Source organism: Lampris incognitus, chromosome 1, assembly GCF_029633865.1.
Source record: "Lampris incognitus isolate fLamInc1 chromosome 1, fLamInc1.hap2, whole genome shotgun sequence".
In the NCBI taxonomy this organism is placed as follows: Eukaryota; Metazoa; Chordata; class Actinopteri; order Lampriformes; family Lampridae; genus Lampris; species Lampris incognitus.
The window spans coordinates 14350210-14363895 of record NC_079211.1 but is presented as its reverse complement, the minus strand read 5'-3'; the positions used below and the strand labels follow the sequence as shown (position 1 = coordinate 14363895).

At 44.1% G+C, this 13686-nt stretch overlaps 1 protein-coding gene across 1 annotated transcript; it reads left to right on the top strand.

Moving 5' to 3' along the window:
• The first annotated feature begins 803 nt into the window (after positions 1 to 803).
• On the top strand, positions 804 to 12937 carry zdhhc2 (zinc finger DHHC-type palmitoyltransferase 2). The gene is made up of 13 exons (XM_056284679.1): positions 804 to 966; positions 5100 to 5126; positions 7072 to 7166; positions 7980 to 8100; positions 8238 to 8307; positions 8420 to 8452; positions 9109 to 9229; positions 9629 to 9761; positions 10565 to 10691; positions 11974 to 12066; positions 12187 to 12302; positions 12453 to 12531; positions 12629 to 12937. Exons 1-12 carry the CDS (start codon positions 840 to 842, stop codon positions 12491 to 12493), a joined length of 1104 nt encoding a protein of 367 aa, XP_056140654.1. The 5' UTR covers positions 804 to 839; the 3' UTR covers positions 12494 to 12531; positions 12629 to 12937.
• The last annotated feature ends 749 nt before the right edge of the window (positions 12938 to 13686 follow it).

Below are 13686 nucleotides of genomic sequence, written 5' to 3'. Positions count from 1 at the left end.
AGTTGCTACACCAGGCTACCACACAGACGGGGGCGGGGCTTACTGGGAGTCAGGTGCCTCCATTAATTAATTAATTCTCCCGTGGGTCCCCAAGTGTTTGCATTAAGAGCTGTCTCACTTTTAAATGCATTTTGGGCGGTGAATCTGGACTAGCGACCCATCCGTTCGGGTGAAAACGGTGCGAGGTTTGCAGCATCCTACGGACGTCATGGCAACTTTGTGGAGAAAGGGTGGCGCCGCCTGATGTTTTGCAGCGCCCGGTGCGACGACGAACACAGTCCCGCTGTCATGTCATATTTTGCATCCGCGAAAGAATGTGATTCCCATATATCCGTAGCGTCACGGAAACAGTCCTTTCTCCACAAATTTTTAGCTGATCTTTTTCATTTCTTAGATTATCGATCGTTTTACAAACAAAGTAGGTAGGCAGCATACGGAAAGCGGGCGAATTGGAACTGGGAAAAACTTTTTGCGCTTTCGGTATAGGCCTACTTTGTGAACCCGTGTCGATAATCTAAAAATAGTTGGGGGGGGGTAATTAAAACAATCTACACGTTGCTGTTTTTCACGTCCTCGCATGAAATGGAAAGGTAACAACGAAGGTCCCGCTTTAACTGAATGCGTGCGCACTTGCGCGACGCCACGGTTAAATTTACTCCTAGGATACAAAATCTGTCGCGACACCGCGCTCGGAAACCGAGGGAGAGGCGGGTGGGAGAGTGTTGCGTCTGAGCCGGGAGTGATCAGTCGCGACCAGAAGCAACGATGCAGTAACAGATCCGGTCCGAGGGGGGGGTAAAAAGAAGACGAATGCACAAGAAATGACATTATCTTAGAATATGGCACCGTCGGGCTCGCGTAATGTCAAACGGGGCTGTCAGAGAGTTTTGTATTGGATCCCGGTTCTCTTCATCACCCTCATAGTGGCTTGGTCATACTACGCCTATGTCTTGCAGCTTTGCATAGGTAAGAACTCAGTTGCTGGAGTCGCTGACAGAATTGCTGGGTGGTGCGTGCGTGCGTGCGTGTGTTTTCCGCCGTGGCTCTTTATTTCGGTCATTGGGGTCCAGTTTGATGTTGGATGCAGAGCCCCGGCTTGTTTACGCAGGGCTTGACAAATGTCTGTGGCACGTGACAGTTGTAACGAGACGCATGACTGGCGGCTGAGTGGTTTTGTACAGGGCAGTTTTGTCACAGCCAATGAATGAATCATAGCCGTGATTATTGACAGGAGTACCCTTATATGAGTCCAGCGCCATTTAAACCTACATTTCGGGAGAACGTATAACATATAACACATGACAATGTCTCCATCGAGTTGAATTGCCCACGCGTTTTTTTAAATGCTCCATGAGATAGGAGGCAGATTAACATCTTTAAGACTATGCAAATCAAAATCTACTTGTTTAAGTTATCTCATAATTTAAAAAAAGACCTCCTTTGGCTATATTTATGCGATTGACAGCATATTGTCTTGGGTGGACCACGCCAGAGACATGCGTTTGGATGGGGAGGTTCATTGTCTGCATTCACATCCGCTGCTGCTACCATGTGAGCGTTATCCTTCCACGGGAGAACTTGGTGTATTCGTTTTAGGTCAGATCTGCCCCCATGCCCCCCCCTCCGGCTTTAAAGCTGCTGGCTGAAATGAATGGCCCAGCAGAGAGCCTTACCAAATGGTGAACACTGAATTGACCTGGATAGTGAGTAATGGTTTCCAGGATGTGTCGGAGGAATCTGGACAGCCCACTCTGTGCTCCATTTGTCAGACCACCAAGGGGGAAAATCTCCCATTTCAAAGGGTCTGAAAGGGAGACTGTTGAACGAGAGAGCCCAAACGGCTTGGATATAACAAGAATGGAGCATTAGCCATTTTGACCACGGTCATCTTGTTTGTTTGTTTGTGCTCACGTCTTGTCCTTTGCTCGCCTAGTGAGGGATGAAACTAACCAGTAAAATGACGCCCCCATTACTGTTAGAACAACGTAGCAGCAAACTTCCAAGTTTATTGCTTCAAAATTATGATGATTAATGTGGAACACCCCCCCCCCATTTTGACCATTGCATATTCAATGCACACCTAAAAAGCTGCAGTGTTGTGGTTCGGATGAGAGGGGACATTTCTCTTGTCCAGGCGTGGCCCAGTTGTAGAGGAGCAAGCCTCGGTGTGTCTCGTGCCAGTCACAGGAGACCTCGTTCACACACGCGGTCTCTCCCCGAAATGTTCAGGAACGCCTCCTGCATGGGGTCACGAGTGAGTGGCAGCAGGGATCGATATTCAGGGAAATCTGTACCGCCGATTTCCCACCTCAAGACCATATGTACAATTCCAGGGGAAATGCCGGTAAGGCTGTGTTGTGATTGAAAGCAGTAACATTTTTTGTTTTGTTTCGTTTCGTTACGTCTGTCTGACGTAAGACGCTTCACGTGGCGCGAGCGAGCCAATCACAAGACTCCGTTGATGACGTATTTGAATCCGCGACGGTTGCCTAGCCTCGCGGATGATTTGATCGCTGCGACAGTACAAGTTTTTCTTTTTCTTGTCTTTTTTTAAGAATGGCTGGAAACTGGGCAGATTCTGAACTAAGCTAGCTCCTCTCAGTTCACCTAGAGGATGAAATCCATCCACATCCGTATGTTCTGTTTCTATGCCGATGAAGCACTTTTTAAACTTGTTTTTGAAAAGTGCTATACGAATACAATTCATTTATTATTATAGCGAATTTGGGGGGCAGCCCGGGAACCGTAAGCCACAACCGGGAGGCGAACCCGTGTCTCCCACGCCACAAGTGTCAACCAAAGGGTCCAACTCGTTAGTCAAGAACCAACTTGTCTACTTTATCCATGCGCGTTGCAATACCCCCCTCTCCTCTCTTCTCCTCTCCTCCTTCGGGCATATCAGCTCCCTCACGCATCTGGCCGCACGCGCTTCCGATGACCTCACGGTCCCACCATCCCACTTCTGACACCAATGCAGCGAATTCGGGGGGCAGCCCGGGAGACCGTCGCCACATCCGGGACGCGAACCAGTGTCTCCCGCTCCGTAAGCGACAACGTTAACCAGTCGACTAAAGGCTCCGACCCGTTAGACAAGTACCAACGTGTCTACTTATCCATGCACGTTACATTATTATCTGCTGGACTCTGCCTTGCCCCAACTATCCCGGCATTGCCGCGGCATGTGGGAAAAGGCGCAAGACGAGAATGTTCCAGAATGTAGCTGCACGTGTGAACAGTGGAACTCACTAGCGGTGCCTGAAAGGTTACCCCAGCGATTTACCAGTAACTATGTGTGAAAAGCACTTTAGATTACAGCAGGTTGACCTAACAAAACAAAAACAAACAAAAAAACACAGATCTTGATAGTTCTTGCAAGTCATTTTTGAACGTAACGGACCGTCTTTATTTGTGTTATTTCCGGTGGATGTATCGCACGTGTTGTTGCGTGCAGTGCAGCAAACACCAAACTGATTTGTTGTTTTCGTGTCACATGGAAATATGTGTTTACTGTAGAAAACAGCAGGCTGGGACAGCGGTTGCTCGGGGCCAACATGTGCTCAGATAAGTGCAGCGATAAACGTGTGAAAGTGTTGTCAGCTGAGACCTCTCATTCAGCGACTCAGTTAATCCCTTTGTCTGAGTCACTTAATTCACCCCAAGCAATCCGTGCTTAACCCACTTTTTGCCATCTAAAAGCACTCAATAACAGCCTAAGCACACTGTTGTTCTTTCCAAGTTGGCAAAATGACAAAATTAGTTTGATTTTTATCTCATATTGTCAGGAGTAATACCTTATCCTCCTCTGACAGAGAGATTTTTTTTCTCAGGGTTGTCACAGGAGGATGCGGTATTTTTGTAAAGTCATACAGGTTTCGTTTGTTTTCTAGAATACTCATCAGCAGCCATGCACATGCCGATAACCAACCCTGCATGACACACTGTGACCTGCACGCCATAGTGTTTCTCTCCCACACCGAGTGGCAAGGTGTTACGTACAGGTTACCTGGCTGCATGCCCTAATTCAGCTTCTTGGCTTACCTTTCTTCACTTCTCGCTGTGTGTGTGTGTGTGTGTGTGTGTGTGTGTGTGTGTGTGTGTGTGTGGGCGCACACCAGGTTTTTCTGTCCTATTGTCCTAATGGGGACATTTGGTCCTCAGTAAGATAGAAAAACCTGAAACCACCTACCTTACGGGGACATTTTATGGGTCCCCGTGAGGACAATTGTCCATGTTAGGGTTTGGGTTTTGGGTAAAGTTAGGATTAGGTTAGGGTAAAGGTTCAAGTTAGGCATGTAGTTATGATGGTTAGGGTTAAGGGCTAGGGAATAAATGTAGTCCATGAGGGGTCCCCACAAATATAGAGTGACGTGTGTGTGTGTGTGTGTGTGTGTGTGTGTGTGTGTGTGTGTGTGTGTTACAACTTCTGTTTCTTGTGTTCCTTTTTGGTCTAATTGCTGAAGACGGGTGATTCTGTGTGTTTTGTGTAGCTATTGTGAGGAATACACAGCGTTTCTTTAAAGCGATAGTGTGATAGTGAGGTTTGCAAGGTGTTGCGTTGTGAACCCCGGGCATTGGGGTGATGTTTGTGTGTTGTTTTTTGTTTTTTGGGTGCTGATCTTGGCATGCGGTCAGCAGCTTTGTCTGGTTCCCACCAAGGGAGCGGTTGCAGCTGTCAGCATTCACAGAAAGATGGTTCAGGATGCCGCTGAGGTTTTGAATGCATTTTGGTACGCTAATGTTATATAATCACACAAGTGATGGTGGATATTTAATTAGGGGGTATCCAGCAGAGTGATACTGCTCCCTCCATTCTTTAATGACATTGACGGGTGTTGGAAGACTTGCATTAGTGCTTTATATACAGTCAGTGTTTTAATCAGTTTTGGTTTGGCTGACATTAATTGTTTGTCAGCTCGCAGCACACAGGTGTGAGGCATACGAGAAATAAGCCATGCATTCCTTGTGTAATAGATAAAAAATAAAAATAAAACCCTCTCCGTTTTTCATCCACGTTGACGCAGCCTCGGTGCTTATTATGATGCTTTGCCGTACTTAATTCACATGGGATCTCACTCTGCTTTGTCATCTTATTCTTGCAGAGTCCATTGAAGACATAGGAGAGAAAAGTAAGTACTGCTCGACATCGAGGACGGCCATCTTTACGACATCAAAACTTGCTCACGTCAGCGATTAACAGACCGGGGGTGGGGTGGAACGATATTTAAAGGGACAGTTCACCCCAAAATCAAAAGTACGCGTTTTCCCTGTTGTGTGTTATTTATCTGTCTACATCGTTTTGGTGCGAGTTTCCGAGTTTTGGAGATATCGGCCGTAGAGACTCGGCTTGAGTTGCTCAAAGCGCGGTGGGAAAAAAATTGGTAAAAATGAACAGTAACGTCTCTTTCCAGAAATCATGACCCAGTTACTCGAGATAATCCACAGACCTCATTGTGATCAGTTTCACGCAGGTGTAGTTCGGTCTAAGAAAATAGTTCCTACGTGAAACTGCTCACAGCAAGGTCTGTGGATTATCTCGAGTAACCGGAAAGACGCATTGCTGCTGAGTTTTACAAATGGAGCCTTTTTTTTTCTGGCGCTTTCAGCAGCAAAAGCCGAGCGCCACCCAGTTCCGCTCTGTTCGAGAGAAGGCAGAAATGTCTATGGCCGATATCGCCCAAACTCGACAACCCACACCAGAACGATCTAGATGGATAAATAGTGTAACTGGTTATTTTCTTGCCCGGTGCGGGATTCGATACGGAGTGTACTGCACCACAAGGCGACATCACTAACCGCTCGGCTAAAGGGGGTCAGAGCCGTTGGCTAGGGACTATCGTATCTTAGTAGTTTACAGTCGTCACCCTCCCCGGAAGCGCGCCCTCGCGCTTGTTCTTCCCGCGCTCCGAGGAGACTTCTGAGGATATGCACACTTCCGGATCCCACCGCTGCCACCAATGTAACCGGTTATTCTCTTGCCCGGTGCGGGATTCGATACGGAGTGTACTGCACCACAAGGCGACATCACTAACCGCTCGGCTAAAGGGTCAGACCCGTTAGCTAGGGGCTAACGTGTCTTATTAGTAGTTTACAATAGCAAACTACAGGTATGAGGAAAACATGTATGTTTGATTTTGGGGTGAACTGACTCTTTAACCCGTTTTATACCCTTTTCATAGCTATTTTTCATTTTTTTATTTCATTTTATTCATTATATTTATTTATTTTATTTTTTTTCATAGCTATTTCCCCCCCGCCCAAATGATTTATGGGATTGAGGCCTGGAGTTGTGGGCCTGTTGTTGAAATCCTGCTCCACAGCAATAGCATTAGCTTTGCAGAGGCACAGCCCAGACCAGGCGCCTTTAGCAGCGCTGTCAGACCGGAAGTACGTCTGTGAAATTGGAGGAATATCGTCCCAAATTACCGTTGGTTGAACCTTAATTTATGTTCTCATATAGTTTGTTTGAGTCAAACTACATAGCACTCAGGCCACGTTTTAATCCAGTGGGAGAGACGACTGTACAATCCCAAATGACAAAAGCTAAATTCAGGGTCATTTCATACTTGGTTGTAAACTTTGAGTGTCCTGACACGGGGTGTGTCTGTATGATAAATTTCACACCACTCAGAAACACACTCAAGTATTCGCAGCACACTTTCGGAGCTTTACGAGTTAGGAATGTGATTTTTTTGTTGGACTTATGTTCTCACAAATTCTGTTTCTCTTATCTATCTATCTATCTATCTATCTATCTATCTATCTATCTATCTATCTATCTATCTATCTATCTATCTATCTATCTATCTATCTATCTATCTATCTGTCCAGTGCACATTACAGTCATGAAATCCAACATCTGTATTTGAATCACCCAATCTACAGTCGTTTAAAATACACAGACCGAAATTCATGTCAATCTGGGGACTCATCAATAAGCAGTTTTACAAAAAATGTGTGCCCAGTTTCACTGTTGTGTTGCTCCAAACGTAAATTACACTAGAGATGTACATACAGAACCCCATGCACTACATTATAGACAACGTGTGTTGCTTGTGTTTGTTCTGATTTCAGTTGTGTATTTGCTGGTGTACCATGTCATTTTCATCATGTTCGTGTGGGCATACTGGCAAACTATCTTCACCAAGCCTATGAACCCCTTGAAGGAGGTGAGTGTCTTTGGTCTCCAATGCGGGTTTTTATCAGGGGCTAGGATGATGAGGCAGTGGTACAAGTGTGGATGCGGGTTACATCCTCTATGCCTGATTGAGAGCTGCATTTAGATTAATGTTACTCTCCTCTTGAAGCGCCTGGAGGAGCTCTCTAATGGCTCTCTTCCTGACCACAGCAGTTCAGCTCTGCTCGGTGAATGCATACATCTTAGATGACATTTGCGGAAAAAAAGCCTTCTTGCACTTCAATTTAATTTGTGCAACAGAGGCACAAAATACACCCCGGCAATATTCGCCTGATATGTATGTTATCCTCTATGAAATTTGAGGGCTAGATCACTTGTGGCATTGAGGTTGTAATAAAAGTGCCGTCTCACATGTGTCCTGCTCTTTTTTGTTGTCAAACGTCTTTGTCATCTCTGTTTAATCATGAAACACTCGAGAGGCTGAAAGTAATACAGAGCCCTGTGCTGGCTCTCTTCTGATTTGCCTGCTGGCGCAGAAGGAATCAGAGCCAAAGTAAAGGGCAGAGAGGAAGAGATATTCCCATGACTTGGCCCTTTGTGTTGGAGAAGCTTCGTGACAGATTTTACCACAGGCCTCAATCATCCAAACCACCACAGCATGCGGATCATTTGCTAAAATATATATAAAGAAATGTTTATTACCTTGTGGTGCAATTCATTTTGTGATTCATAGGAGACATAAACAGCACTGTTCAGATGGGGGTCTACACAAAGCCATGATGCTAGAGCTCTCATGTTTTTTTCATTATTTTCCTTCTTTCCCTCCTCTCTCCTTCAAAAAAAGTTTCACCTGTCCTACTCTGACAAGGAGCTGCTGGAGCGTGAAGACCGGGGAGAGTCTCAGCAGGAGATCCTAAGGAGGCTTGCCAAGGACCTACCCATCTATACTCGCACCAACTCTGGAGGTACAACGCACACTGGCAACTAGAAAGATAACCCGGTGCTACTTTAACCACTGGTCAACCTTTTCAAGGCACAAAACTAAACAACACAGGACTGAAGTTTCCATGTTAATTCAAACCCTTCGGCTGTTTCTCCTCAGCAATCCGTTTCTGTGACCGCTGTCAGCTGCTGAAACCAGATCGATGCCACCATTGTTCAGTCTGTGATAAGTATGGCACCGCTCATCCAAATACACACTAAAGACTGTACAATTTTACACTGTCTGGCAGGCACCATTAGACTCACTGACACTGAATGAGTTTTTACCCCGCTGTGTTACAGATGCATCCTGAAGATGGATCACCATTGCCCATGGTATGTAGTAGCCCCCTAATTAATCAGGCGATAGGAAGAGGTATTTTTAGAACACCCTATTTTTTCCCCTTACTCTGCATTGTGCTGTTGCATGTTTGCAAATTCGTGAAGTGTGCATGAGACATTCACTCAGTGGTTTATAGAGGGCAACTATGAAATGTGATTCCAAGGGTTGATGCAGATTTTAGACCATTTAAATAATACTGTGTTCAAGAGTTGCCCAAATGTTTAGATTGGATAGTTGAATTAACTACTGACAAATCTACTGCAAAATTAGTTTCTTTTTCCCTATAAAAATGAATGTCTTTACACTTTTCTCTCACCAACAATCCCTCCTCCTGCCTTGTATCATTGCATCCAAAAATAGGTCATGTATTAAAGAGGGACATTGTCCCCACCAAGTGCCACCGCTGGGTTGTCCCGGTGTCATTTTGTATTTACAGTACAGTCTCGTAGTTGTATAAAAAGGGAATACACTTGAATAATATACATGTAAATGACAAGATATAAATTTGCCATACATATATTCTGTGCACAAATAGACCCACAGGAATAAACTGCAAAAATTCTGAGTTTCTGTTATTGTACCCGACTGAAAACTAGACATTTCACAGGATTGACCCGGTTCATGTGACTGTAGTTTTGGCTTTTGGCAGGGTGAACAACTGTGTGGGATTCTCCAATTATAAGTTTTTCATGCTCTTCTTGGCATACTCTTTATTCTACTGCCTTTTTATCACTGCTACAGATCTTCAGTACTTCATCAAATTTTGGACAGTAAGTATGATCAGTGATTGTCGCTTTTGATCAATCTTCATTCTGTGCAATGTTCACTGTAAATGTCAAGTTCATGCTAGCTACATACAAAAAATGATACCTATACCCATATCTAAATGAATTTGTCATAGATGTGGTATTTTGATTTTTTTTTTGCAAGGCTGAAGGTAGAGCACATGACCGCCTGAGAGAATACCTGGTATGAGACAATCAGTGTCATTGAAAAAGGAATGATGAACACCGATTTAGCGAGCTCCCCTTAGACTAGTTTAGTAGTAACCCATCAAAATCTACTCAATATCTAGTAGACACTAGCTTATCATTCATTCATTTAAAGGTAAGGGTCACTATAAACTCTGTGCTCTAGTACTTGTGTTGATGTGTTTATTGCTCCCCCAGAATGGCCTACCAGACACCCAGGCAAAATTCCACATCATGTTCCTCTTCTTTGCTGCGTCCATGTTTTCTGTCAGCCTTGCTTCACTTTTTGCCTATCATTGCTGGCTTGTCTGCAAGAACAGATCCACTCTCGGTAGGTGGCATTCTCTATGTGTGCGTGTGTGTATGTCTGTGGATGTGTGTGTGCAAATATGTGTAACTGCGTGTGTGTGTGTGTGTGTGTGTGTGTGTGTTTATTTCCTCTGGAGTAGATGCAGTATGTATGCAATGCATCATCATCGTTGTGCATGTGGAGTTTCTGGTTTCGCAATGTCAAGTGTCTGCACAGATTTGCTTGCAAAGGGGTAGCCTTTGTACTGTCTTGCTGATGAGAGATGTTCGATTCCAGTTTTTCCCACAGTCGGTCTGAACTGAGAATTATATCCTCATCAGCGCAGTCATTTTGATAAGATTCTTTGTCTGGCCTATTATCAGACAGGGCAGTCTCTCATTAAATGTGCACAGTGGTGCACTTTGTCTCAGATTGAGGAGAGCGGATTATCCAGGGAGCATGTTACAGTATAAAGCCAAGACACAAGGCTCAGAGCAGTAAGAGGCTTAGCAACGGACCCCGTTATGGCAGCCCTACTTCATAGGCCCCTCGGGAAGAAGTCACATCTGGTGGCACAGTCCACCAACTAGGATGTATTTTTGCTTTCAGAGTATAAAGTCCCTTTCTCTGAAATTCGTTTCAGTGATGCCTAAATCAGGCTCAGTGACTAGGTTTGGGCAAACCCCCTTCTTATTATTTCTTGAATAGCACACAATTGGAAATGCTAGGAGACGGCAGGATTCGTCCTCTGTAGAGTGAGTTCCTGCAGGAAGTGCTACAGTCATGTCATCATGGATACATCATTGTCACGCCAGGCTCATTCCCACCCTCCGTTTCTCTTCCAGAGGCGGTGCGTGCCCCAGCTTTCCGTCATGGCACAGATAAGAACGGCTTTAGTCTGGGCTTCAGTAAGAACCTCCGCCAGGTCTTTGGTGATGAAATGAGATACTGGCCCCTTCCCATTTTCTCCAGGTAAGTGCTTCTTTTTTTCTCTCTCTAAAGCCTCTCGCATTTTCTGCAATCTTCGTCCTCATGGACGTACCTGTTCAAACTGCTGCATGTAGATTTTTTTAAAGAGCAGGACGTATTTATGAAAACGAGCCTTTTCGCAAATCTTAGATCCCACAAATCAGTTTTGCTCAGTTGTTTGGAAAAGACTCCCAAAACTACTGTTTTATGAATTAAGATTTGGACTGTTATTGTCAAAATGTAATCCTTTACTGACTGCTTGTGATTTTGTTTTATTGTGCATAGCACAGTATTAATAACTTCGACAAGCCGTCATTTCAAGATGGATGAAATCATTGCAGGATAAATTGTCACCTGCATACTTTTCCATTCCCCTAATGTTAGCAGGTGATCAAAAATATAGTGCATTGTAAAAACAGTATCTTTCCTGAGACAGAATACATCTTTTGCTTTTCAGGAATCAGGACTCAGGACCACTTTATTTGTCATTTCATTTCATGTACAGAAGTACATGAAATGAAATGACATATAATTTCCCCCAGCCCAAAGCAGTGCAACACAAAGACAAAAACACATATTCAAAAACTTCAAGAACAAACATATTAACACATATATCTAAACTAACGTTAGTTAACGTTTAACATCTAAGTTTACAGTAGAACTAGTAGCTTTTCCTCTGATCCAGTGCAGCTTGTAACATGGTGCTGTGGAAAACAGATTACCCTAGTGAGCCACCACATTCATACACCTTACAAAGGCCGTAACACCGAATGAAGGACACCATTTAAACCCGAGTAAATAGAGAGGGCAATTATTTTCCTGTTGTTTTGCTGTGTGATTTCATTTACGATTTCCTGTTTCCTGTGATCCATTACTGCCCAACTTGAATGATATGAAAAATCAACACCTTAACAAGACAAAAAATTGAATAATGATAAACTAAAAACAACCCTCCATATACAAAACAAGTCAATGATCACATGCATGTCCAGTCGCAGGGACAGGCAGTGCCGCCAGGGGAGTTTTGTTGCCCCATGAAAAGAAATCACATCGACGAATAAAAATTATCAATCATATGTTCTCGTGTTTTAGTCAGGGGCCCTTGGACTCATCCCACACCCACATACATACAGTGCCACTGCATGGGGATGTTTTAATGGTTAATCAACTGATCTTAAGCTGTTGAATCCAAATATTGCCATAACGATCCTGAGGGGAACCTAATTGTGTTTATAGTCCATAAGTAACGAGTGGCTGTCTCATGTGTCGCATGTCTGCTGTTCAGTCTAGGAGATGGATGCTCCTTCCCTACCTGTCTGGTGAACCAGGACCCAGAGCAGCCCTCCTCTCCTACTGGCCACATCCCTGCCGGCAAAATGTGAGCAGTCAGCCCTCTTACAAATAAATATTCTAGAGAACAGACATGATGTAAACTATGTCGTATGTGTTCATCATCTTGGGATAACGCCTTTGCGGTCTGTACGGGTGATGTCTCCAGTGCAGCGGAGGGCCACCAGTTTCCAGCCAAGCCGCTTAGGGGATCTCAGAGTCGGCTGCTCACCAGCACCCCTTCATGGACCGAAAGCGATGCCGCGGCGGATAAAGACAGGAAGGGTGAGAGTACAGCGTGACCGATGGTTTTGCATCCATGACAGCTTGCTCACGTTCTTATGTGAAAAGAGGGCAGCGTTCGTCTCTGGACAGGATTCTCAACACATGGAGTACGGATGATGATTTGTGCTTCATCTGCATCTTCTTTTCCAGGTACCACCAACCCAGGGATGACGATAGAAAATGAGACATAGCCGCCCGCAGTAGGAATCATGACCACACACCCAATTAAGTAAGTTTATAATGGCATGCTATAAGAAAAATATATACAATATGTGACCATGCTAAGTATGATGTCAGTTATTTGTGCATTTCATTTTGTCCGACAGGTCGACGCTGCCACCCGTCCAGCGTTTTGTGCCTATCAGAATGTGAAGTGCTGGTGACATCAGTGTCTGTTGTTTTTTGTTGTACAGCTTGCTGTATACTTAGCCACTGCTTCAGAGGTGTGCACTTTTTTGCTGTATTTGGCCCTTGACATCACACACACAAACTATGGAGCATACTTACTCATTCTTAAAGAAATAATAGTTATTATTATTATAATACCAACATGTACTCTTAACAACCCTATTTGGCGCCACATTAAATACAAATTTCTGTGTGCCTTCTGACATGTGGATTCCAACTGCATTCCAATAATGAAACCCCTCTCTTCTAAGTTTATTTACGAATAAGCACATTGCAGCCACGTTAAGGGAGTAGTTTTGCACTTTATATAGACTAAACTCAGTCTAAGTAAGCTGCTTTTGTATGGTCGTATATACCTTGTTTGTCCCTGATAATGGTCGGTCACTGTCGAGGTAAAGGGCACTCTTGCTGAAAATCCCAAATTATCTTTGTCAGTTTAATTTATCTTCCTGTTGCACTCATTCTCATATCTTAGGGCAAAAAAATTGTAGTTGTATATATTTTTTTTTCTTTTGAAAAACCACTGTAGACAAGTGTACAGTAGATTACAAATGCTGGTGTGACGCAGTTGCTGTTCATTATGGGTAAAGCAGTGACAGAGGACACGTTGGAAATCTATACCTTGCATTTCTATACCAAGTGTCAAACACGCTGGGTCGGGGGTGTTAGGCATTTGTCACAACTACACCACCACGTTTTAAGTGTGTGAAAATCAAAATGATGCATGCTTCACCTCAGGATGTCGATACCTTGTTGTTGTATATACTGTACCACAAGTTGTTTTTCTCTTGCTCGGAACAACAACAAAAAAAATGGTGTAAAGTTGCATAGAGGTTACATAAATAAGGGCTCTATTGTATGACTAAGGACGATCCTTGTGTTACGAAAGCATGGGTGCGGAAAATGTCGTCAGATCAAAACACGTAGTGTACTTTCAAACTGGTGTTCCTTTGTACGACCACGGTGTGCTTCCCCT

Bases quoted from the DNA above. Each gene is read 5' to 3' on its own strand.
- zdhhc2 (XM_056284679.1), top strand. From the start codon at position 840: ATGGCACCGTCGGGCTCGCGTAATGTCAAACGGGGCTGTCAGAGAGTT. The intron at 8,308-8,419 runs GTATGGCACCGC...GCTGTGTTACAG, and splicing joins CATTGTTCAGTCTGTGATAA to ATGCATCCTGAAGATGGATC. The intron at 8,453-9,108 runs GTATGTAGTAGC...GGCTTTTGGCAG, and splicing joins ATGGATCACCATTGCCCATG to GGTGAACAACTGTGTGGGAT.